This window comes from Takifugu flavidus, chromosome 17 (assembly GCF_003711565.1).
Source record: "Takifugu flavidus isolate HTHZ2018 chromosome 17, ASM371156v2, whole genome shotgun sequence".
NCBI lineage: Eukaryota > Metazoa > Chordata > Actinopteri > Tetraodontiformes > Tetraodontidae > Takifugu > Takifugu flavidus.
In genome coordinates this window covers 6,786,315-6,811,137 of record NC_079536.1, presented here as the reverse complement: position 1 = coordinate 6,811,137, position 24,823 = coordinate 6,786,315, and the positions used below count along the sequence as shown (strand labels likewise).

At 42.5% G+C, this 24,823-nt stretch overlaps 1 protein-coding gene across 2 annotated transcripts; it reads left to right on the top strand.

Moving 5' to 3' along the window:
- The first annotated feature begins 11,619 nt into the window (after positions 1–11,619).
- On the top strand, positions 11,620–14,960 carry bloc1s5 (biogenesis of lysosomal organelles complex-1, subunit 5, muted). 2 transcript variants are annotated; one of them, XM_057012684.1, is made up of 5 exons: positions 11,620–11,839; positions 12,109–12,191; positions 13,180–13,309; positions 13,624–13,682; positions 13,951–14,960. In XM_057012684.1, exons 1-5 carry the CDS (start codon positions 11,821–11,823, stop codon positions 14,122–14,124), a joined length of 465 nt encoding a protein of 154 aa, XP_056868664.1. In that variant the 5' UTR covers positions 11,620–11,820; the 3' UTR covers positions 14,125–14,960. The 2 variants fall into 2 exon arrangements, with proteins under 2 accessions (XP_056868664.1, XP_056868665.1); XM_057012685.1 differs by having other exon boundaries at positions 13,869–14,960.
- Positions 14,961–24,823: the final 9,863 nt, after the last annotated feature.

The following is a 24,823-nucleotide window of genomic DNA, read 5'->3' as shown; positions in this document are numbered from 1 at the left end:
TGACAGTTGTACCATGCGCCTATAAAGATGGCATCTGATTGTCTCCTGCAATTATGTGAGTATATGAGCAAGGATGGAGGAAGACGTGTCCTTCACATGTTGTAGAAATGCCAGTTCTGGTGTAAAGGAGGAAATGAACCATATGAAATTCAAGATAAACTTAGGAAATTCACAGATGCTTGCCTTTCTCTGGATATTTGAGGTTTTATTACAAGAAGAGCTCAAGGATGAACTATTTAGGAGGATAAAGGCCCATTTTAATGCTTTAAGAATTGCATGTATTCATTTCTTGTCAGTTGAAAATTCACTCTTTCACACCTCCTTCACCCTCTTGATCCCCCACCGTACTATCTGTGCTAGCAGCACCTGCTAAGTTGTTTTTCTCTCATTTATCCTCCTGCCTGATGAACACTAACCTCGCCTTGCGTAAGGATCTCAGGTGTTCAGCCAGACCAAAGTTCTTCGGAGATGCAGCCGTTGAGCTCATCAATCAGAGAGATGGGTGGCTGCGTCGCAGTGTCAGAGCTAAAGTACATATGTGTGACCCGGGGCAAAGAGATCGCACAAGACTGCACCTTAACTCGTTCTCTGGAGTCACACACGCACAAACGAGGGTAACTGTGGGTGAATTAGCCGCCCGGTTTGCTCCTCACCCTTTCTTTTCCTGTACGTTGGCGACATATTTTGTATATGTACGGTTACGCACCAATTGTTGGGGTTACGGCTTCGGCCTGAGGTGGTTGGAAGAGAAGTCTGTGTTTAGTTTAATTTGTAAAGGAGACTTTTGAAGCATTCAGTCACCACTGTGGAAAAAAAGATAACCCTTTCAACTATACTGACAATAGAAAGTGTGTTAACATCTGTCATAAAACGTGATGTGATCACCATCATTATCATCAAAAAATACATGAATGGTTGGTGTAATGACAGTCAGGGTTAGAGTTAGCCTTAGTCGGGTTAGCATTAGTCCGAGTTGGCATCGATGACTTTGGTGGTGTGGATACTCGGATTCAAAACCACTTTTGCGCTGGTTCTGCACATGTACAACGTGTCAAATGTCCCAGGTTGGGAGGGTGGCTCCAGTACCATCCGTGGGCGCCCAGTGGAAACGACCCAAACTCGCACTGGACAATAAGCAAAGGGGTAAAGAAACGAGCGATCCCCAGCGACAGCTACAGAGTTAAAGGTGGGAGAAGGTCAGATCATGTTTATGACAAATTCTAATTCCTAAAGGTTGATCTACTTTTTTACTGCCTCTGTATAATATAATCTGATCATGACATGCTTGTCCTCAGTTGATTCAGTGGCACCTCGATGCCATGCCAGCATTTCCTTCCCCCCAATTTTCATGCCTTTATGCAAATGTCCCACAAATTAACTATACATTTATGCCCCCTCCTCTTCCATCTATCCCACAGGTCATGCCACTTAACTTCATCCTGCCCTCCTGCTGTAATAGGTCCTGATAGGTGGCCTGCAGGGGAGTTGACTTCTCACTGAGTGGTGATCCTAAAAGTAATTGCAGCTGAGACTCTATGACGGTGGGGGTAGGGGGTGGGGGGGCTACGGGTTCTTTGGAGAATGCAGCACGGGGACGGTGGCATCTGCAATAATCGTAGAGGATAGTTGAAGGGGCCGGGGTGAGGAGGTAATAGACAGAGCCCTTGGTGGGCCATGATCACGTCCCTGAGCCATTTACTGTAATTTGACCTCCCTCAGAACCAAAACAGCAACAGTCTCCTCATTTGCATATTCCCCATCTCCATATATAACCAGGAGTGTCTTTTTAAGTCCCCATCCGTTACTATTAAAACAGCTCTGTTCTCATGTGGGATGACAAATGTGTTTCTACCTGGAGTTAAATACAGAGGACTTTTCAGGACTCATTCATCTCATTATTAAAAAACAAACAAACAAAGAAACAGAAACAGACAACCTTTTAACCCATGAACAAGGTTCCACGTCATTAACTTTGACTCCAACTTGTTGACTTATTGACTCCGCTCTATTTTGCTGTGGGGTTTAAGCCACCAGAGGGGTTTTTGTTTTAAGAAAAAGTGGAGTAAACGAGGTAAACTTGCTGTTAGCAGCTTGTGATTGATATTTGGAGTTGCACAGATCTTTTTTTTCTATTTTTTTTAACATTTTCTACAATAAAATAAATTAAAAAGTTGGGAAAAACTGTTCAAAAATGCACGTATGCAAAAATCTACACAGTCTAAAAACAGCAACGTCCGTACAAATGGGATGTTGAATGTTTCAGGCCACAATTGTGATATTTCTTATCAATAATTATTAAATAATAATGTCTTATTGATATTAGTAGTAGTAGTGATTGTTTAATATTTGATATGCTTCATGCTTTTAATTATTTTGTCTAATCAAAATTAAGTGTGTGGTTTCGACTATATTCTGTTTTTTTTCTGGTCTTGTTGCTAATTTCTTTGTTTAGCTCCACTCACTTCTTCAATGTTGCTGTATATATTTTAACTAATCATTAGAACAATTTTATTGAAAAGAAGCAACATGATGACATAAAAATGGAGTATGTGATTCGAAAGAAACTGCTTATTTTCCCCCATAATAACAACAGCAACAACAACAATAATAATAGTAATGATAACAACAACAATATTAATACTAACAATAACAATAGTAATAATTATAATAACAGTAGTAATCATTATAATGCCAATAATAATAATAACAATAATAGTAACAATAATAACTATAATAAATAATAGTAATAGCACTCACAAAGAACTTCAGCTTCAATACGTTTCATACATCATAGAATTAAAGAATTGATTAGGAGGTAAATTCAAGGGTGGTGTGTGTTCATAGGCATGAATAAGCAAGTAAAAAGGTTAAAGGCACGTTCTTTCCTCAGTTTGCAGACTGTGAAGTGTTGAGGATTGTTCTCATTTTAACTGCGCCATGACATTAAACCTCTCTGTCGATTCAATAACCAGGAGGCGAAGAGACATTCTCATCTGCAACTGAAACCTAAATTCAAGCTGTATTTTAAAAGAGGAACGGCCAAGAACGGATAGATAAATATAACTGATTAAACTCTAGAGTGTGCCTTAAATACAGTTAAGCTGCAGCCCAAAGCTGGCAACCCAGAGGGACAGATTTATGTGTTTATGCACAGCAGGATTTACTGGTGTTTGATCTGGAGGGATGACCGAACACACTTCTTATTTTGGCTAAATTTAACAGCACATGACACACAGCTGATTGCCAGCTTCTTTGAACAACACCCGCAAATGAGGGTGGCGTGAAATCGACATTTGAAAAGCAAAAAGCAAAAAAAAAAAAAAAACCAAAGTCATCTCTCTATCTCCTGATTCCCCAACAGACGCCCGCCCCAAACTTGCTTAGCATTTCACAACCTTTAACCCCTCCTAAACCAGGAGTTTCTGATGTAAAACCCTTGGGGAGGACAGAAAAACAAACAGAGTCACCCTCGCTGCATGCCTCAGAGGTGTGTGTGTGTGTGTGTGTGTGTGTGTGTGTGTGTGTGTGTGTGTTGGGGGGGGTCGGCAATGAAAGATGCTGTTGATAGCATGGAGGGATGATTGTGGTGGAGGCTGTGGCGCGCTGACGGATCACAGCTCCACTTGACAATAGATCCCAGTGTGTGGTATTTGGCTTCAGGAGCCTTTCTGTGCACGCAGACACACTCAAAAAGGTTTTCAGTTGTACTTACTTAGGTATAAACGCATAAACAGGCACTATTACAGCAGCACTATGGTGCCCTGAAAGACAGGTGTGTGTGTGTGTGTGTGTGTGTGTGGTGTGTGTGTGTGTGGTGTGTGTGTGTGTGTGTGTAAATATAGATACACACACACACAGGTTGTAGCCAGAGGGAGGGAAACTTTGTCTCGCTTACTGTGCTGGCGGACTTCCCTTGTGACTTTCACAGCTGTCATGCTCCTCTTTACAGCCTTCACTGAAACACCAACCTCAGGGGCAGCATGTGATGATCACACACACACACACACACACCACACACACACACACACACACACACACACACACACACACACACACAAAGTAGATAATGTAGATGTATTAATACAAAGAAGTGCTGACATGGTGTTATTTCTCATTTCACACTGTGTTGGGCTTTAAGTGGCTCGACCAGTTGAGAAAGATTTATATTACTGTAGTACAGTTGGTCAAAAAATGGCTTTTGGAAGTAGGAATATCATATGAATATCAATATCATACACACAATGAAAAATTGTGTTGGTAAAAATCAATAGTAGGTGAATTAAAGGCTTCAGTCATTGTAACTGATGTCTGCGCAGATTTCCTGCTTGATGCCTGGATTACTGCAGTCACCAATATGTTACAAAAAAAGGGATAACCTCAAACTTTCCAGAAGGAGCTTTTTTAAATGGACAAAGTCACCTCAAGAGTTAATGTGAAACCATAATCTTCAATGCTTCAATGGCCAGTTTGACACAACAGGGAGCCTGAAAAGAAAATGTCTCCTCTGTCTGCAGCACTGAACTCTTCAGAGGCTCATCTGATGTGTTTTTTTTAAAACCCCTCTGTAGCCAGGAGTATTATGCACCCCGCCACTTGGCTTTTGTGCATTTTATAGGTGACACAGTGTGATAGCCTCTGCCCGCAAACCCTCCATTACAGTCATATTGGTCTCCTCTCAACTGGGCTCCTACAGGGCGCCGCCGCTGCCAAGGCTGGCTGAAGTTTAGTCAAAGACATTGAGAGGAGCAGCTCCAGGGACAAACATCAGACAAGAGATGAGGAGGAGGAGGAGGAGGAGGAGGAGGAGGAGGAGAAAAGAAACCTTCCACACAGAGGAGACCACACAGTCTTCACAGCATTTAATGTTGTCGAGACAAAAAAAGGGAAACATCTTGTTTTATTTCAAATAAATGTGTGTGTGTGTGTGTGTGTGTGTGTGTGCGTGCGTGCGTGCGTGCGTGCGTGCGTGCGTGCGTGTGTGTGTGTGTATGAGTGTATTGGATGACATATTGTTGCTGTAGTAGTGATATTTTAATGTACATATCTATGCACAGATTCATTCATTTTGACTGTTTAATTTGCTGTGTGTATTTTTTTTTGCTACAGTGAAGCTTTTTATGTTTGAAATAGATCAAAATTCTATGTCGTATGACAACTGGTTAACATTCCTATGATAACTTCATCTTTTTTTCACAATTTACAAGTACTAAATTGCCGATAACTTTACATGAACTTTTTTTTTATAGGATTTGCTTTCGTGTCACACAAATTATAACCGTTTTAATTTAAATGTGTTGATAACCCCATTATGATATATTGTGTAAAAAGTCTAATTTTGAGCCCTTCGGTGCTAAGCAAGAGCAATCTCACACAAACACACACACACACTGCAACAATGGTGAAAGATTGACGTCTACCTCCAGGTGGCCTGCTGCCATCTCTCGCTGTGGTGGTCATCAGCGCTAAACTCCTGTCAGCTTCCATCTTACACCCTCACTCTCAAACACACACATCTGCTGCTCTGTCTCAAGGCTGCGCAGCCTCACTGGAGGGGTCACACACACCAGGACACAGTGTTGTTGTTGTTGGCGGTCTCTACCTCCTCACTGTCCATGTCAGCTTGCACTCAGGAGCCTGCTGTGGCCATTAGCATGTCGGTGCGACGGGACGCTTGAAGACCAGCAGAACTGGTTTCTTCATTTCTTATAGGAATCAAAGAACTCTTCCTTCATTTGTTTCCCTGCTGTGACAAATCAGTGAAGAGGTTTTAAAGTGATCAAGTTCTTAAAAATAAGTAACATTTATTTTCTCTTTTTTATTTTTAACATGTGGCTGACATTCACAACACACACACACACACGCACACACACACACACACCACAACACACAAGAGGTGGAAAAGCCTTTGGTGCACCCTGCCCAGGTGACTGCTTAGCTGGAGCAGTAAACTTGCCCCTGGCGTGTGTGTGCGCGTGTGTGTGTGTGTGTGTGTGTGTGTGTGTGTGTGTGTGTGTGTGTGTGTGTGTGTGTGTATTTTAGTGTGTGTGTGTGTGTGTGTGTCCCATCCTCCACAGGTTCACTGTAAAAAGACCACCTTTACTGATTTTATTTGGAGGTTACCCATTTTTCCCAACAGGAGCTTGAATGAATAAGATTTCTTTGAAGCCACCTCCCCCATTTTCACTCCCCCTTCTTCGCTCTTCCACAACAAGAGACCAAATCTCTTCAGCATTTCCAGCCCTGTGAGCTAATTTGACAGCTCACGGGGGTGACGCTGATTCCACTTCGCAGAGACAGGTACCCTAGGGCTAGCCAGCTGGATCGCAGTAGATGCTTACAGATTTGGCTTTAGCTTCATGCTGGGTGTCATCTGTCTCTTTGGTCTGGCACGGGATAATTTTTGTGTATGGGTGCATGTGTGTGTGCCCTGACATCATGTGCCTGAGCAGTTTGTGCCTGGCAGGCCTTGTCTGTCCAGGTTGGCCATCAAACACAGCCAGCATGGCCCTAATCTGACGAGGCACTGCTCCCAACATGCCACAGCAGCCCGAAAAGTGTGTGTTTGAGTCAGACCCCGGGGCAGACCCCTTTTTTCTTACTCCTTGTCTTTCTGCTTTGCTCTATCCTAAGATAAATCACACACAGACACACACAGATAAATGCAGAAACTGCAGAAGACTTTAAAAACACTGAGGTGTTGTCTGTGTGCATGTGTGTTTAAGCACACAGAAGTGATGAGAAGAAGCCCACACCCACCTATATGGTCCTAACACCTGTGACAATGATTGTGAACACTTTTCAGGACCCGCTTCCTCAACAGGTTTGAAATCTTCTTATGTCCGTTGCCCTCAGCTGACTCAAAGTTCCTCCCCTCGCCAGCACCGAAGAGGTCACAAGGACGGTCCCCCATGGGGGGACGGCAGTGTGGTTCCCTTTAATCTACAGGACAAGTTCCGCAATGGCAGCAGGGGCCTCAAATGCTAATCATGCTTGACATGCTGGTCCCTCCCTGCAACGAGAGAGAGAGGGAGAGGGAGAGAGAGAGAGACAGTTTACTCATCTTACATGACAAAGATGACAAGCTCTAGTTCTTATTTTGCTGTGAAACGCAGAATAAAGTTTCCTTCCCTAAAAGAACCGGATAAGTGCATATGTTGATCTTCAGGCTGTTGAACTGCCATCAACCACCATCAGGCCTTGAGAGAGAGTGTGAGGATGGACTCACACTACACGGGGTACGCTTAGTCTAACAGTGGATGTTTGTGTCTGTACCTTCTTGTCCTTCTGTTCTGGGTTTTTTAAACATTTCATTCTTTTCTGCTCTTACTCAGTACCATCCATTTTCTTAGTGGGCAGCTCAGAAGCATCTTGCCTCTGGCAGACAGAGTTGGCGGTGGCACTGGAATGTAGAACCGGGGATGGGGGGGGGTTGGAAAAAAAGACATAAGATGCTGATAATGGAAAGTAAAAAAGGCAGAAGCAGGTAGGTGGGTTGTTGGCCAGTAACCCCCCCCCCCCCTCCTCCAACCCCCTTCTGGCCCAGAGGGGTCTCTTCCTATACCCCTATTATATCAACAGCCCTCCCACCTGCTCTGATCCCCAGTTCAGCGAGAGCCATCCAGCACACTGTGAACACAAAGCAGCGGCCCTGCGGCCTTCCGCCTGGACCTCAATGTCAAGACCCAGCTGAGAGTGGGGGGGAGTGAATGAAGAGTGGTAAAATGCAGAATAATTGTACCCAGTGGGTAATGTGAGAACTGTCGTTACAAGAACAGTGTGGTCAGGTTGGCAAGGAGAGACGGTCTGAGAGAGAAGAGCATCACCGGGGCCAGTGGGCAGGTTTGGTAGAGCACACTCCCAGAGCTCCCAACACCATGCTGAAACCCCGACTGTGGAAGTGCTGCAGGACATCATCTGGAGGAGAGCTAAAAAAAAGAAAGAAAGAAAGAACAGCCTTTGTCCAGTAGTCTGTGTAGTCTGTAAAGTCAAAATCAACTCAACAAACAACAGGAATATTTCCATAGGAAAAATATTGTTCAGGTATATTCATGGTTAAAATGCTGTACAATTTGTGTCCAAAGGAAGGATATTTAAAACATGATCTTGTAACAATCTTGTAATGCATTTGATTAAAGACAATGTTTTAAACAATATTAGGGTAAATGGGAAAATTGGAATGACGCGATGTGAAAATAGTGGAAAATAATTAATAATGGGAAAAGGAATATTTACTGTAAAATACATGTTTCCATTCTCTCTTCCAAATATGAATTTTATCTTAACTATTATCCTCATTTCATTGACAAGTTTGGACAATGTCCCAGAAATGTTTTAAGTGCAAATATGTGGCACACAAAAAGAGTAAGAGATGGTTTCTCTCATGCAACGAGCTCCCTCATGCAAACCACAACTGAACAACACAATGATGCACAGGGACAGAGAGACCCTCATTATGTTGATGTTGGCTTGGTCTTCCAAATAGTTTTGTGCTTTGGAAAGCTCATCTGTGGATAAGTATTAAGGCTGATATTTAGGTTGCTATTTCCTGATTTTTCCTGCTCTTTATAATCCTATTTAAACTATGCATAGGTCTTATTTCTAACACCTATTGTGTAGGTGTTTGTATATTTAATAGGATCAAATTCAAATAAAAAATGTATAGCAAACGAAATAAATATCGACCTCTGGATATCCAGCATGTCAGAATAGAGATATTTAACAACGAGGCCTGCATTTAGTAACTCTAACCCTAACCCTGAAGGTAATAACCCTAATCCTGTAGTTAGTAACCCTAACCCTGTAGTTAGTGACCCTAATGCTGCAGTTAATGACCCTAATCCTGCAGTTAGTGACTCTAACCCTGCAGTTAGTCGCCTTAACCCTGCAGTTATTACCCTAAAGCTGTAGTTAGTAACTCTAACTGTGCAGTTAGTGATCCTAACCCTGCAGTTAGTAGCCCTAACAGTAACCTTACACTTAATAACCCTAACCTGCAGTTAGTGACCCTAATCCTGCAGTTTGTAACCCTAACCCTGGAGTTAGTAACCCTAATCCTGCAGTTAGTAGCCCTAACACTAACCTTACATTTAGTAACCCGAGCCATACAGTTAGTAATCCTAAGAATAAAGTTAGTAACCCTAACGCTGCAGTTACAAACCATAACCTACAGTTAATAACCCTAATCCTGTAGTTAGTTACCCTAATGCTGCAGTTACAAACCCTAACCTGCAGTTAATACCCCTAATCCTGTAGTTAGTACCATAAAGCTGCAGTTAGTAACTCTAACTGTGCAGTTAGTGACCCTAATCCTGCAGTTAATAACCCTAATCCTGTAGTTAATAACGCTGCAGTTAGTAACACTAACCCTAACCATAATCAGTGATGATCAGAAGCAGCATTAATATCATGCTGATTGATGACATAGCGGTGCGGACATTGTTGATTCTCTGGTTCCATTTGTGGCGAAAATGCAGGCGGGAAACTAGGTACCAGTTTCTTCTCTTTTTTTTAGCTCTTTATCCCTTTCAGGGTCATATGGAGGGTGCTGGAGCTGATCCCAAATGCTTATGGGTGAAGGCAGTCCTGGCTCAACACAGGGCCATTGATTAGTATTTGGGGTTCGATACCTTGCTCAACAGAACCTCGGCACTGCCCTGAAGGTGTTCTGGCTCCTCTCCTGCTACCAGAACATCTTCCAAGTTTTGTCCACAGCAGAATGTGAAGTGAGAACCCTCTGTTTGAGTTCTCAGCTCTTCTCCCAGTAGCTGTGATGTAATTTTAGGTCTGATGTACAAAAATTAAAAAACACCAAGCAAAACAACCAAATACACTGTAAATGTACTGGAAAGATACCATCATAGGCAAATATTTTAAAAAAAAATTAAAAATCAAATATAGGAATAATAAACACAGCCAATTATCCAATGTTTGGATTTTTGTTCACAGGCACTGAAGACGCTCCACTGCCACATTGTCATATTTTCTATACTGTAGAGCTGCAAGTGAATGACACTATGAGGATCAAACCTCAAATTTGAAATTACAGCTCCACCTGTGAGTTAAAAAAGAATGTACCGGTAATACCAATAATAATAATAATGCCTTTAAAGTCATGCAGTCTGTTCTCACTTTTTCACTCTGGTGGAAGGCAACTCATTCTCAACTGAAAACTCCTTCAACCTCTATCTCAGGGTAGATGAATGAAAGAGGTATTGCTCTATATTTAACTTTGATGTTTGTGTGTGATGCTGATGCCTGAGCCCCAAAACACCCCCTTCCCCCTTCTTTATTTACTTTTAGAACATTTTCTTTATTTATCACACATTACAATTGGACTGCTCCCTTTTGGGTGGGGTGGGATTGTGGATGGAGGAAAAAGGCTGGTGAATAATTAAAAAAAATAATTTGCTTTCTCTGTTACATTGTACTGGTACTTTGGTACCAGTTAAATTGCTTGCAATAAAGATAGTCAATTAAATTTAAAAAAAAAAAAAAAAAAAAAAACAAGGAGAGAGAGAGAGATGCATCTCTGGTTAGCAAAACAAATTGTTCTTGGGCCACAATTTCTTATTCTCTTTACATTCCAGAAGTCTCAGAATTTAGAAGTATTTTATTGATTTTCAAAATGAATAATATGCCATAACATATTCTGCATTACATTGCAGCGCTTTATCCTAATGTCTACTCGCTCCTTGCCCTGTTCTGAGTTGATCCTAATGGTTTTAATTTCCCCCTGTAGAGTCATGAATAAGCAAAACAAGATTCCTCTAATGAAGCCTTTTGCTGGGTCTGACATGTTTTGTTGTCAGAAGTCTTCTTGAATATCCCCTCGTGCATGAGGATGCAGCAAAAGGGCTTGTTTCTTTATCATTTAATCTCTTTAATAGGCTCTATTCAAGCCTAATGGTGCATGTAAAAAGTGTTTAACTAAACTAAGTGGACAGTGGGGTACTTGTGTCGCATATTAATGCTTTTCTCTTAGCTGAGCACGACAATATTAATGAACTTATGGCCAAAACAAAGTTTCAACAACTTGAGATATTGGCTGCAAAACCTGCACACCCTCTCATGTATGTGTGTGTGTGTGTGTGTGTGTGTGTGTGTGTGTGTGTGTGTGTGTGTGTGTGTGTGTGTGTGTGTGTGTGTGTTGGGGGGGTAGATATATCCCTTATACTACAGACATCTTGCACTATTCTTATGAACATCCTTATGCAATTTCATTGTATCTTTATGTGCATAAATGTACAAGGCAAAACACCAAATTTATGTATTAACGGATGTAACATTCATATGGATATTAATAATAACAAAGATGTATAAGCTCTACTGCTGCTGGTGCCCTGGTGTTCAAAAGATGCCTCATTAAAAATGCGGAATACCCTTAAAGAAGAAATGTAGTACTTTCCATCACAGTGCAACACTGACATCTACTGTCTTCAATTTGCGCGGCAGTTTTGTCACTTTCATCGTGTAACACTCACACTCTTCAGCGTATTTAATCAAATGACAAATAGTACACCTACAACAACATTAAAGTGTTGGGTTTGCGCGGTCTAATGACAAACAAATGTCTCTAAATGAAATGATTGGGACACCCCTTTCAAAGCCACTTGGTTGAGTCCGCAGTTGTACCCGGAAGTAGTAGTTGACATCTCAGTCATCTGACTTCTATGCATCTGACATCAATTAGAAATCAATTGTTTCTTTTCAGCGTATGTCATAGGAATTTTAGCAGTTAACATCCTTGCCTTTGGAATATTTCGCTATTTAGCTTGTAGGCTCGCTGCCTTATGAGAGACAAACGGTAGTGTTAAAACGGAAATGGACAAAATTGCTCAAGGTGAGTGAACTCGAGCCCAAAGATTGACCACAATAACGTTTCTCTTGATCCGGATGCCTTAAAAACACACGCACAGCACTGAGATGCAGAGAGAGAAACAGACTAGAGGCGCAATTAATGCGTTGAGCATTTGGAACTTAAAATATGCGAACGTCAGTTGCTATTGTGTCAGTGCGACATTTCTTTTAATATGTAGCTGTTAAAATGATGCTACATTCTAAAATACAGCTTGTCTTCATCACTTCGCTCCATGTGCTTTTATTTTGCAGATGTGGGTGATATCCAGTCCAGACTGATAGACCACAGACCAGTCATCAATTCAGAAATTCGCTACCTTGTAAAAGAGTTTGAGGTACTTCATGTTACATTATGGCGTTTGATGAATTGAATAAAAGTCCACTTTATTAGGCCCACCGTACTGGTAAAAGGTTGGACCCTTCAGCATTGCTTCAGTTCTTTCAGGACTGTAGCCCAGGTTTGAGAAAGTTGGTATGTCTAACACAGAGGAAAACCTTATCAGATTATCTGTGATGAGAATCTCCTGTTCCACCACACCCCAAAGGTGATCTATTGGATTGAGACCTGAAAAGTTGATACCAGCCAGGTTGGACCGATGCTGCCACATTGTTTACAGCTAATTCTGAGCCAAAAATCTGAATGTTGCAGCTGAAATGGGGACTTGTCAGACCGGGAGCATTGTTCTGGTCTTCTATTGTTCTGAGCGGACAGGAGGGGCACCTTGTGGTTTCCTGCTGTTGTGGCCCAGTTTCTTCACGGTTCCAGATGTTGGGGGTTCTCCATTCATTGGTGGGGACCAGTGGTTATTTGAGTTACTGTTGCTGTACTATTGTCTGCCCAGTCTCTTAAATCCCGTTTCTGCCCCATTCTGATGCTGGTTTGAACTTGAGCAGATTGTCTGGAGCTCATCAACATGTCTGATAGAGTTGAGTTGAAGCCGTTTGATCAGATGTTTGTGTTAAGGGCCAATTGAAAGGGTGGACCTAATAAAGAGGCTGGTGAGTATAAATTTGTAACAAATCCACCTCCTCCAAAAGCGTACGACACGATTTTATGTGAGGTTTATGCATGCACTTCTGGCCCTGAGTAGCCAGACACTGAAGGTGGCCTAAGAGGAACCTGCAGCAGAAGTGGCCCCATGCTGGAGGTGTTCTTCTGAAAGCACCTGTGTGCTTTCACAGTGTTATTAAAAGGGCTTGGAAAGGAATGACAGAAAACAGCTGCCCCAGGCCAAACCACCGTTTGATATGAACTGTTTTGAATGATTTCTGCAGTGATTTCAGAAACATATGTTTTCTCTGTTCTATAATTCTGCTGTAAAGGAGAAGCGTGGCTACAGGGAGAGCAGGCTGCTGGAGAGCGTCAACAAAATGGTGCTGGAAACAAAGGAGCAAATGCAGATGTCAAATATGGAGGCCAGCGCTCAACAGCTGTCTGAGATCCATAAACGCTGTGAGTTTTCTACATCGCTTCAAGTGTTGGGCATCCATATCAGATGCTTGCAGTGTTTGCTTGCAACTGCAACAGTGTTTGCTTTGTTATTGCCATACGTGTTTCATGATATCGTGCAGTTTGGGATCCAATGTGCTTAAGAAGTTATTTATTTGGAACCCTGGCTTAATATTTTTAATGGAATAATAAATGTATTTGAAATAATTGTGAAGTAGCAGTTTGCATGATGTTGGTAGAATGACTTAAGATTTTGGTTCTCATGTTTTGCCTCGAGATTGCAAATATAAAACCTTTTTTTTCGCCTTTTTTGACAGTGGAGGCTGCAAATCACATGGCGGCTCGAGTCCAGCAGAGGGAGCTAGAGGCACAGCAGGTAACCCTAAAAGCAAAAGAACCTTTGCAGGCGCAAATGGCATCATATTTATGATAATAAAATTGATTTCAGTTGGTTCTGGGATTCATCATATTGAGGTGTGTGTGTGTGTGTGTGTGTGTGTGTGTGTGTGTGTGTGTGTGTGTGTGTTGTGTGTGTGTGTGTGTGTGTGTGTGTGTATTACAGGTTTCAGACTCCCTACTTTTTTGCATCGTTAAATCCTCAGCCTGTAGAGCAGCTACCATTCAATGTTCTGGTGTTTTTGCAGAGCACCCAGCTGCAGGAGAACTTGGATCATTTAAAAGATGAGTGGGCAGAATTTCTAAAGGAGCAGCAGAGATTAAAGATGCAGGTGGATGAAGAGCACGATGAAGTTGTCAGACAGCTCACCTCAAAGTACTGTGAAATGGAGAAGGAACTGATTAAATCTTACCCTCTCTAATCAGTTCATGTTCAACCCGTTGATCACATACCTGAATGTCTGTGCTGCAAGTGCTCAGTGAAAATGTGGGCTTCTCCGATTGCTTCATGTAACACTATTTAAGAGTGTGGGAATTTCACAACTTGTCCTGTCCAAACTGTTGTATTTTTTGCTTTCTTGACACTCAAAAGGTCTGAAACATGTGACTTTCTTGCTAAGCAATGGTTGGATGTTTTTTTTGGCTGCAAAGTTTTCAACATTTCAGTATTTTTAATGGATTCCTACAAGATTCTGATGACAAGTCTCCACTGGCTCTAAATTAAAAGGAAGCTGGTTTTTGACACCAAGGCTAAATGTGCTAAGCACTGAGAGCCCGATCATTAAATGTACTGTAAAGCCTTCTGAGCAGGTGTGTTTAAAGCACGGGTCAAGTGTTGTTTCCATCATCCCTCACTAGCTTTGTTTGAAACATCTGACCTGTGACATCAACTTCAAGGCTACAACAGCCCACGGAGAAACATTTCATTGTGAAAGGAAGTTGATGAAACTCTGATCAGCTGCAGCAGCTGCTTTTAGTTGGCTCTGCCACCCCAGATCTGGTTTGAAAGACCCATGAATCCAATATATTCACCGCCGTTTAAACAAAAGGCGCATGAATCACAGTTATTGGGACTCTGTTGAAGGTTCTGTGGGTTGTTAGAGTTTGTAATCATTGATGAGTACTTACAATGCAAAGAATGGCAAAGAAAAATAAGCTTGTCCTCTATTAGATTAATCACATGCAAATGTTTGGAAGTGTTAACATGTGTTAACAATTTCTAAGCATAAACATGAATAAAAGTTGGAATATGAGCCAAGCAAGAGGTGAAATTGTGTGTGTTGGAACGTGACATGGAGATGTGTTTTGTTAAAGCCCCAGACAATAGTGGCTTGTTGGACAGGTTAATGGGTGGGTGGGCACAGCGGGCACATTCCTCGCATGGCTGAGAACAGAGTTCATCACAGATAGTGTCACAGAATAAATATTTAAAAACACACACATTCTCGCCATGCACTCCCCCGTCCACACACCTGCACTCTTTCATATGAAGAAGTAGAAGAAGCTTGAATAAATCAAGAGTTGTGCAAAAACTCTGAGCTCCCCGTTTTCATGTAAGATGCGGCCTTTTTGCATTTTGTTGCTGTCTCGCAACGCCGCCGGAGTCCGCAAATACCAAGAGCGTCCACAGAGGCTGGCACCGTGGTCAGCAGACGTGTGGAGGCCTGCGTCAAAGCAACTCCACCTTGTTGACTGTATAGTAGCTAAAAAAAGGAGCAGCGCTGCCAAAATACAGCAACTCTCAGGAAGGAAACTTTTCATTTGCTTATGTTGTTTCAGATCTGTTGGAAAGACTAGAACACACACTGCAACATTGGCCTCCACTTGACTTTTGTTTCTTTATGCATGGTTGGAATGTCAGTTATTTTAGCCTGGTCAAATTAAAATCTTAAAGAAAACAAAGATTTATGGTCCCATCATTCCTATCATGCAGCCAAACAAAAGAGGCAGCTGCTGCGCTGTAATGTAGAAGATTTACATGAAGTTGTTCAGGACTGAAATCAATATGTCTGTTTACAAGTTCCCTTTTATCAAATTGGTATGGAAGTTGAGATCTAACTGCCTCTTCAGTGCTGTGTTTTCAGTCTCTGGTTTGCGTCTAAGATCAGTCACTTCTTCCTGTTTTAAAGCGAGAGCAGCGGCCCCAGGCTGCAGAGCTGTGCCAGTATAAATGTTGAAGGAAACAACAGCACCCAGCTGGAGGCCCGACTGGCCAAGAGACAGATAAAGGCTGTTCTGGCTGCTTATGTATTAAAAAGAGCCTTCCTCATCCACTGGAACACAATGGAATAATGGAAATGGAGGGGACATTCGAAACCGGGGAGTCTGTGTTTGTACGATGGCTCCAAATGACGTAGTTTTTTAACCTCCACTATCACCTGCTAATTTCACTAGCCCTTCCAAACTGAAAAAAGTTCAGCTTGTTTTGAATCTCAATCTCTGTCATTTTCTTTTGCAGTGGAGCATATAAAAAAGCACAACATTTCATCAAAGGGTTTTTAAATAAATTGATTTTTAAGTAACAGAAAAAGGAAATTATCAAGTCAACTCTGAGAAATTGAACGGTTAATATAAGAAATACCATTTGGTTGTATGTGTACAATTGGAGTGATTTTGTGTTCAAATGCATTTCAATAGATCGATCAATACATATGATCTTGTTTCACCTGTCAAGAATCAATCGCATTGTCTCAATACTTTTCAGGGGTTAAAAAAACAGGTTTTGTTCCAGCATTATGGGCAACAGTGCATTTAAATGCAGCACACAGCTGGTTTCCTGCCATTGATCTGCCATCATTGAACTATTTCTGGCTAATTGCATACAAGCAAATGTGGAGTATATATGAACTTGGGTGTATATGCGGCTCTTTTGGCTGTTCCAATCATTGAGGTGTACAGTAGCACGCTGTGGAGGTCATCCATGTATATAAACAGCTGACAGTGTCTTAGGTTGTGAGCTCAAATCCTCCTCAACAGAAGGATGATTGCAGCGTATTAATGCACATGTTGTGTTACTGTTTGTGTTGTACTTTGTGCAGATATGTGTTAATGAGCATGAATGTGATAACCACTACGCCACAGACGCAAGATGACAATCTGAGTTGGGAAGTGGAGGGTTCTCGGTTCGAGCCCCAGTGCAGACAAAACATGGAAGGTGCTAGAACACTTTCAAAGCACTGCCCAGGTACCCTTGAGCAAGGGACCAGACCCATTAATGCTCACACAGGGTCCTGTGATGAACTGGTGACTTATCCAGGTGCGGACCTGCCTTCACCCATGTGGGCACCCTTCCCGGAAAAGGAGAAAAATCATCAAAAAAAATGAAAATGAGGGAATGTAGTTAAGGAAACTGATTTAAAGCTTATGAACCCACAGAGGGGTGACTTTTTCTGCCTCTGACAGCTAACAAACCATTACCAATCCTTTCCATTCTCGCCGGCTCACTTTTCCTTTTCAGTTGAGTGATGAGAAAAGGCAGAGCCAACAGCAACACAATGTCACTGTTTTGTGTTGCAACAACGGGAGGCAGCGAGGTATTCATCTGCAGCTGCTCTCCTGATAGGTTAGAAGACTTTCTTCACCCTCTGCGTCTTAGCTCTCCTTTGTGCCATACATTGGTCCCCTGTTACTCCATTACAGAGGGGTCTGAAATTAAAATACCACTGGACAAAAGCACACTGATTCCAAGTTAAAATTCCCACATAAAACCATCCCGGGGAGTCGGCAATGACTCCGCAGCAGACAGAAATGCAGGTGGTAATATGAATTCCTTGGCGCTAGCCAACAGTTGCCCGGTGGATCACTAAATAATACAGGAGGGGGCGCTCTGAGTGATGATAAAGTAAGAAACTGATGTTTTTCTGAGTAGTTTCGGATCTTGGTGACCTAGAAAATGAGCCCTGGGGGGCATATAGAAGCAATCTCTGGAAGCAAAAGGGGTGGAAATCAAATGCCCCCTCTTCTCCATAAATTCCAGCGCTCTTATTTGCAAGCAGAAATATTTTCCGCTGATGAACGCAGACACAGTAACCAGAATTTGATGTTATCCATTTGTCTTGTTCTGAAGGACACACGTCAGCGTTGCCCGTTGGTTGCCGTGGAGTCTCTTTTCTGACTTGTACATGATGGTTTGCCTCTGATAACTTTCATCCAACGGTCTCACCAATGCAGAAGCTCAACATTCCATCGAGATCCAAGAAATACAGAAACGGCCCAGCAACAACAAACACCTTCATCCATCAATCTCGGTGCAAACAATAGGTGCGTTTCCACTGCCAGAGTTCCTGGTAAAGACTGGGGCAGGAAGTTTTCAGGAACAGGTCCCTCTCTCTTGGACCTCTCTGTGGCCGTGTCTCCACTGCAGGACAGGACTCAGGACGGCAGGAATTTCTCTCCCCATGTAATCGGCCTAATAGCCAGACAGGATGCTGGAAATGGGCTGCCATCAGTCCCCAACAGTGGCACAGGTTGTTATTGTGTTGTATAGAACTACCAATAAATGACTGCATTCAATGGCAGCCACATCTCTGCATCTCACTGTCCATCAGTTCTTGATGATATTTATTATTGTTTCTATTGCTAGAAGGTTAAAGTATTAAATGTGCAAGGACCTATATTTGCTGAAACATTCATTGTTGAGACATCATCTTAGCTTTCAGCTGTTTCTAAGCCAAAAACATTGCCTGTTTCATTGAGCATCATAAATCATCTCTTTATTCACATGAAGTAAGCTCTCGAGCAGTAAAAGCCCCTTATTGTTCACAAGCCATAGCCGCTAATTTTGTCTTTAGGCTCTATGTAATCATTTCCATTCATTCACACTAATTTTGGTTGGTTGGCTGCCAGTTGTGGCTCGCAAACGTCAGTTCCAAAATTTTATTTTTAATTTACTCGATATGGTTATGGCTGGTTATTGTACTGGAGTTTTAAGTTTTCTTCTTTTGAAAATTTTTTGGATCGAAATAGGGACATAATTCAATTCAAATCCAATGAGAAAATAATTTTCTCGCAGCTTTGATTTTATTTGTACCAGATTGCCTGGGTTTAAATATCTAAAGAACTAAATCATGCAACAGAAAGCAGCAAGGAAAGTAGTGATTTAAGGCCTTCGAGACTAAACTAACAAAGATGTTGAAGAATACATGTAACGGGAGGAGAAAAAACATTATTCAAGGTTCAACAAGTTCCTGAATGTGAAGCAGAAGCAACGCCACATGTTTCTTTCCTTCTTTTCCTTTCAGAGGACATTTTCTGTTTGCACTACTGGAAACTCACGATCATTCATTGTCATTGAAAGTGGCATTAGTTTGAATTATTGTTATTGAATCAAAGGCATTTTTATAAAATGTGCAAAAACGAAAAGCTTCCTGATGAATGATGAGGAGGATAATAGAAGGGAAAAGCTCCCCGGGTCAAGCATATTTTCACAGAAGCTAATAAATGATCGCAGTTCTTGTGGCAGAGGGGGGCAAGTGGACTTCTTCCCCTGTTGTTCCCAGATCAGGGCCTTTGCTCTCACTCAATGGGCTCTCCAGGGAGCATCTAATATCCCACCTACCCCTGAATCCCAGTACATCAATCAGTTGTGCTCTCCAATCCTGCATGGTTTACCCATTCAGGAAACAGAGGATCCCTGCTAATCACACAGCTAAAACATCATCCTGACTGACAGGTCATGGGGAAGCAGATATAGACAAAGCATGTCAACGTGTGACTTCACAGTCGTAAATGGAATTTCTGCATTTCTATGTTGCAAAGAGCTCCTGCACCCGATGAATGTCAGTAGGCTTCTCATTGCAGCTTTCTCCGTGGAAGGGGGGGGGGGGTGTTCTTGGCTGAAGAATGCAAGGGAGTGGCGTCCTTCAATAAAGGTTGACGACAGCTCTGGACTTTTTTTCCCCTCCCATCTTTCTTAAACCACTGAGGTTTTACTACTGCTGCTTCATTTAATGAGTAATGGTTTTACCTTTAGGCTCAGAGCAAAACACGCTCAGAAAGGGAAAGTCCACAAGTAAAAGCATGACTGGCCTATAAGTAGTGAACTGACATTTGTCCTTCCTTTTAGTGTTGTTTGGATGACTCTGAATTACACACCAGAAAACATCTGCTAGAACCACCACCTTAATTCGGTGGAGGGGATTGTGTGCCTGAATGATCCTGAGAGCTAAGTTGTCCAGGGCTGTTGTGCCCCCGGTAGGACCTTCCATAGCAAACAAGTCCTAGGTGATGGGTCAGACTAAAGGTGGTTCACCTACCCATCATGAAGAAAACACAAGAGCAAGGACATTTACATTGCCCAGATTGGCGTTACCGGGGCCTGAGGACAGACCTGGCAGCTTCAAATGCATTATGAGGGTCTGTTGGAAATGTCTGGCTGAGCCCTCTGTCAGAGAGGTCTTCATCTCCCACATTTGGAAGTGCTTCTCCCAGATCCAGAGGGAGGGTGGGGATATTGAGTTGGATTGGACCATGTTCTCTGCCTCTACTGCTGACGCAGCAGCCTTGAGCTGTGGACGCAAGGTCTCTGGTGCCAGTTATGGTGGCAAACCCCAAACCCGGTGGTGGACACCAGAAATAAGGGACGTAGTCAAGCTGAAGAAGGAGATCTATCAGGCCATGTTGGCCCATGTAACTCCCCAACCAGTAGACGGGTACCGGGAGGCCAAGCAGGCTGCAGCAAGGGTTGTTCTGGAGGCAAAAACTCGAGTCTGGGAGGAGTTCCGGGAAGCCATGGAGAATGACTATAGGTCAGCCTCGAACGCCTTAGGAGGGGGAAGCGGTTTCCAGTGTGGGTGGAGACCTTTTGACCTCAACTAGGGATATTGTCGGATAGGGGAAGGAATATTTCGAGGAGCTCCTCAATCCCATCGTCATACCTTCCACTAAGGAACCAGAGGCTGAGGACTCTGAGGTGGAATCTGTCATCCCCCAAGCCGAAGTCACCAAGGAAGTGAGTAAGCTCCCTGGTGGCAAGGCGTTGGTCTGGTCCTGTTGAAGGTTCCTTCCTAATAAAAGGGAATTTTTCTTTGGCCCTGTTGCTTGCATGCGAGTCAGGCTCTGGACTAGAGACAATAGGGATGAAAACAGACATTGAATAAAAGATGTCTGTGTAGATTCTCAATCATCCAGGTCATAGTTATCCAAGGTAAGATTTCTGTGTCAACTGGACTGTTTTTTCCCTGAAGACGTTTTGCCTTCTCTCCAGAAGGTGTCTTCAGTTCTGAACACACTGAGAGCAGAGCTGCCCTTGTGCCCCATTATCATGCTAATGATCTGGGTGGTCACCTGAGAGTCGTCAGCAGGGTCGTTGGCAGGGTCGTTCACCTAGTTTTGGTTTGTGTGCCTCCCCTTTGTCTGCTGGGTCACACAGTGGTGAATGGTGATTCTCCACTGTGTGACCCTGAAACAGTGTGAACTTTTGGATTGTTGTTGGAAGGAAATGAGGACTGCATTGTATGTAGGTGATAGAAAGTTCTTTAGCCCACCACCTCTGTTTAAGGATGGCTTTTCCAATTTGACATAGATGGCTTCCTTGATACCCCTCTCAAACCATCGATCTTCTCTGGCCAGTACGCGTACTTGACTGTCCCCAAAGTAGTGCCCGCTTTCTTTTAGGTGTAGATGTACTGCTGAGCCCTGGCCTAAAGAGGTGGCACGTCTGTGATGGGCTATTCGTTCATAGAGAAGTTGTTGCAGTTGCAGTTCCTTGCAATTTCTCCTGGCACTGTACAGTGAATAAAGTTAAATTAAATTGCAAGTTACTTTTTCAGTGTTTGTAAACTGGTAACAGAAGCAACAACCAAATCTATAAAATGAAATGAAAGTTTCAATGGTACAGGATGGAGAACTTTTTTTTAAGGAATTGGGGGAAGGAAAACAGTTTAGGAGCAAGCAGGATACAGGAAGACACAGGGGAAAGCTCCAGAAAAGGAAGACTGATCCTTTAAAGCTCACTCTAAAGCTGCTCTTCTCCCAGCACCTGCCACTAATCCACTGCCAAGTCACACACATCATTCCAAGAGACACACTGGCTAATGGCTTCTGCGGAGAGTCGCTAACCTATGACTGGTCCCATGACTGCCTCTGCAGATGCCCAGGTTGTGCAGGATGCTCTGAGCTAACAAATGTGTGACACATCCTGTGCACACAGGACAAATGTTGGCCTCTTTCCTACCCAGACTCACCCAAAGTACGTCAAGCAAGGTCTGATGTAACCTACAAAAAAAAGTGAGAAATATTTGGTTTGTGCATTCTGCCACAGTGCCCTCTCAACTACAGTCTTTAAAACGGCATTGGTTCTGGTTGGGCCTGATTCAACCGAGAGCAGAGAACAAATCTTCAGTAAACATCTGTTTTGTGACTTGGCCACTTTTTACTGGAAATGTCAGCCTGAATGAGGCTTAGAATTTCCATGAGAGCAAACAGGACTACAGGTTGACAGCAAATCTAGTTTTTGGGTATTTTTTCCACTTTTTTGTGAAGAAAAATAAAAGCAGTCATTGATGCAGCAGATGCAATATTGTAGTCTTAAAATAACAAATCCATGCAGAGAAAAGTCACAGGTCTTCATAAGAGGAACTAGTAGCATCTTTGTCCTGTCCTGTCCTCTCCGTCTCCGTCTGTCCTCCTTCCTTCTCCTGTCTCCTCCCTACCTCCATTACCCCTAATTACCCTAATGTGTCTCACCTCAGAGGATGTGCAGCTTGTCCCCTTTCAAAAATCACACTGCCCCTTCTGGATTGGAGGCTTCAACTATCTGTGCACCCTTCGACCCATTAACAGAGATTATCAAGAGGGTGTGATCCCCCTGTCGGTGGATCCCCCTGTAGGTAGATCACACCCCTTTAGTTCCCTTTCTTTAAGTGGGGAAACCAGCAGGGCATTATCTCAGCAAAAGAGGAAGGGTTCTTCAATGTCTCTTTCAAATTGTTGTTTGAGGTGCACATTTCCCCACCATGGGAAGAATAAATCATAAGATTTGATTAAATCCACCCCCACCCCTGTGTTTTTCTTGATTCAATATTTTAAATCTGGTTAAGTTCTAATCTGTTACAATGGTATCGCCTATATATACAACAACAAAAAAATCAGTTCTGTTTGTCACCACCAACTTTTATTAACATGCATCTGTTTTATTTTTAAAAAATAATTTAATAATAATAATTTTAAAAAATACCCAAAGGAAACAAAATATGTGACCTCCAACAATTATGTGACATCTATACGTCCGTGTTTATAACCAAATATGGTGAGAAAAAGTAGTTCTGATTCATATTTAATATGCAGTAATTAAAATACACAGTATATGAAAATACCTTTGAGTCTGTAAGGGAAAAGCACCTATGATGGATAGATGTATAAAAATATGGAGTACTGTCCTCATTCTGTGATCGGTGATCAAGCAGTTTTAATGTGAACTGCAGGATGATCATCTGAATCCGCGTGAAGAGGTGGATGCACACACATGACACCTTCACAATGATATATGGAAATCATAGTTCATTTTTATAATAATAACTTTGTTCAAGGAAACTAACGGATGATTTTCAGTTTTTGGACTTCAATTAAGTTTTATTTTGCTTTTACTATCTCTGCGTAAAGTGACACCAATTGAGGACCAACTCAAAGGTGATCTCATTTCATCAAAGCCTTCAAATTCAAATTGTGACGGCCCTGATTGGGTGTGATGGTCTGCAGGGGCGTGGGTGGTGCCTCCCACCCTCCCCGTTCTCTTGCTTCCAGGAGCTGATTCAATCCTTGGCCTCAGGTGTGTGTCTCCCAGAGGACAGGTGGCATCCTTGAAGGCCAGCTCGCTTTCTTTTCATTCCACTGTTCTCATTTGCCTTAAAGATTATGTTACGTTAAAATTCAATTTGTCATTTTCCCTTTTGCACATTCGTCTTTCAGGGATCAGCAGCATCGCTGACAAATTGGGGCTCCTCCTAGTCCGGGAGGACTAATTAAATCTGTTCTTTGAAATGAAATCATGAAAATTCCAAAATAATATGCAAAGTAAATGGAAAATATTTGTGAACTTCCTGTGGTCCCACACAGAAAGCAACGGCCATGTGATATATCTCCAGTCCCCTTCAACCCCCTCATAAGCTCAGTATGTCCTGATGGTTTCAGCAGCAGGAAGTCCTGTTGTCCACACCTCAAGGAATGAGGACCTATTTTAGCGACATTAGTCATTTCTTGGCTAATTTAGGAACTTTCCTGGCACAAGATAGGTTCATAAATGAAAATAACATTAGAGTGAAGGATTTGGTGCTTGAAACATTGGTTTATTCTTCTCTTATGGAGGTCAGTCCAAAAATCTCCATGTGTCCTCTCATGCCTTAATGCTTCCACTTGCCATACGTGCAACTGATCTGATAAATATGGACAATTACGCTAATGCCAGTAATGTTTATCCTCAGGAGAGGCAGATATGAGGAGAATTGTCATGGAATTCCACATCCACCCATTTCGACCCTTCTCCATAATCAGGCTGTTTCTTTCACCCATGGTGCTCTGTTCCTTTCAAAAGAACTTTTATAGTTTCATTTCCTGGATGTTTTCCTTTCTGTCTCTCCTCTTAAAGCCACCGCGGTCCAATTTCCACCCCTTGGTGTGTATTTCTGGAGCTCTTCCAACAGTAAGTTACTCTGCTAACCTTTTCCCAGTGCAGGTGCCTGCAGCAGCAGCAGCCCAGCAAAGCTGTCTGCAAATGATATTGGTTCCCCTCCATTGGTCACATCCTGTATGCCGGATATGATTTTGCATGAGTGTGTGGAGTTAATGGAAACGTGTCTGCTTTGGATTGCATGATGGGAGGAAGGAGCTGAAAGTGTTTGTACAGAAACACAGGTGATTCCCATTTGGTTACATGACAGAATTGGCTTTAGTTGGGAATAGTCCCTGAAATACACACTAAATCCATTAATTGTCCTTATTGCCAGTGTCCACAATATGAATAAAGAGCTAAAAAGGGTTAAGATGTAGGAAATACAACAGTTATTGTAAATTCTCTGTCCACCATAAGCATATTTTTTTACACCGTCATAGTGATTCTTGCTTATGTCTCTTCAATAAAGTTGTGTCTGTTATGTCGCCTCTCACATTTCATCTGTTCTGCAGCTG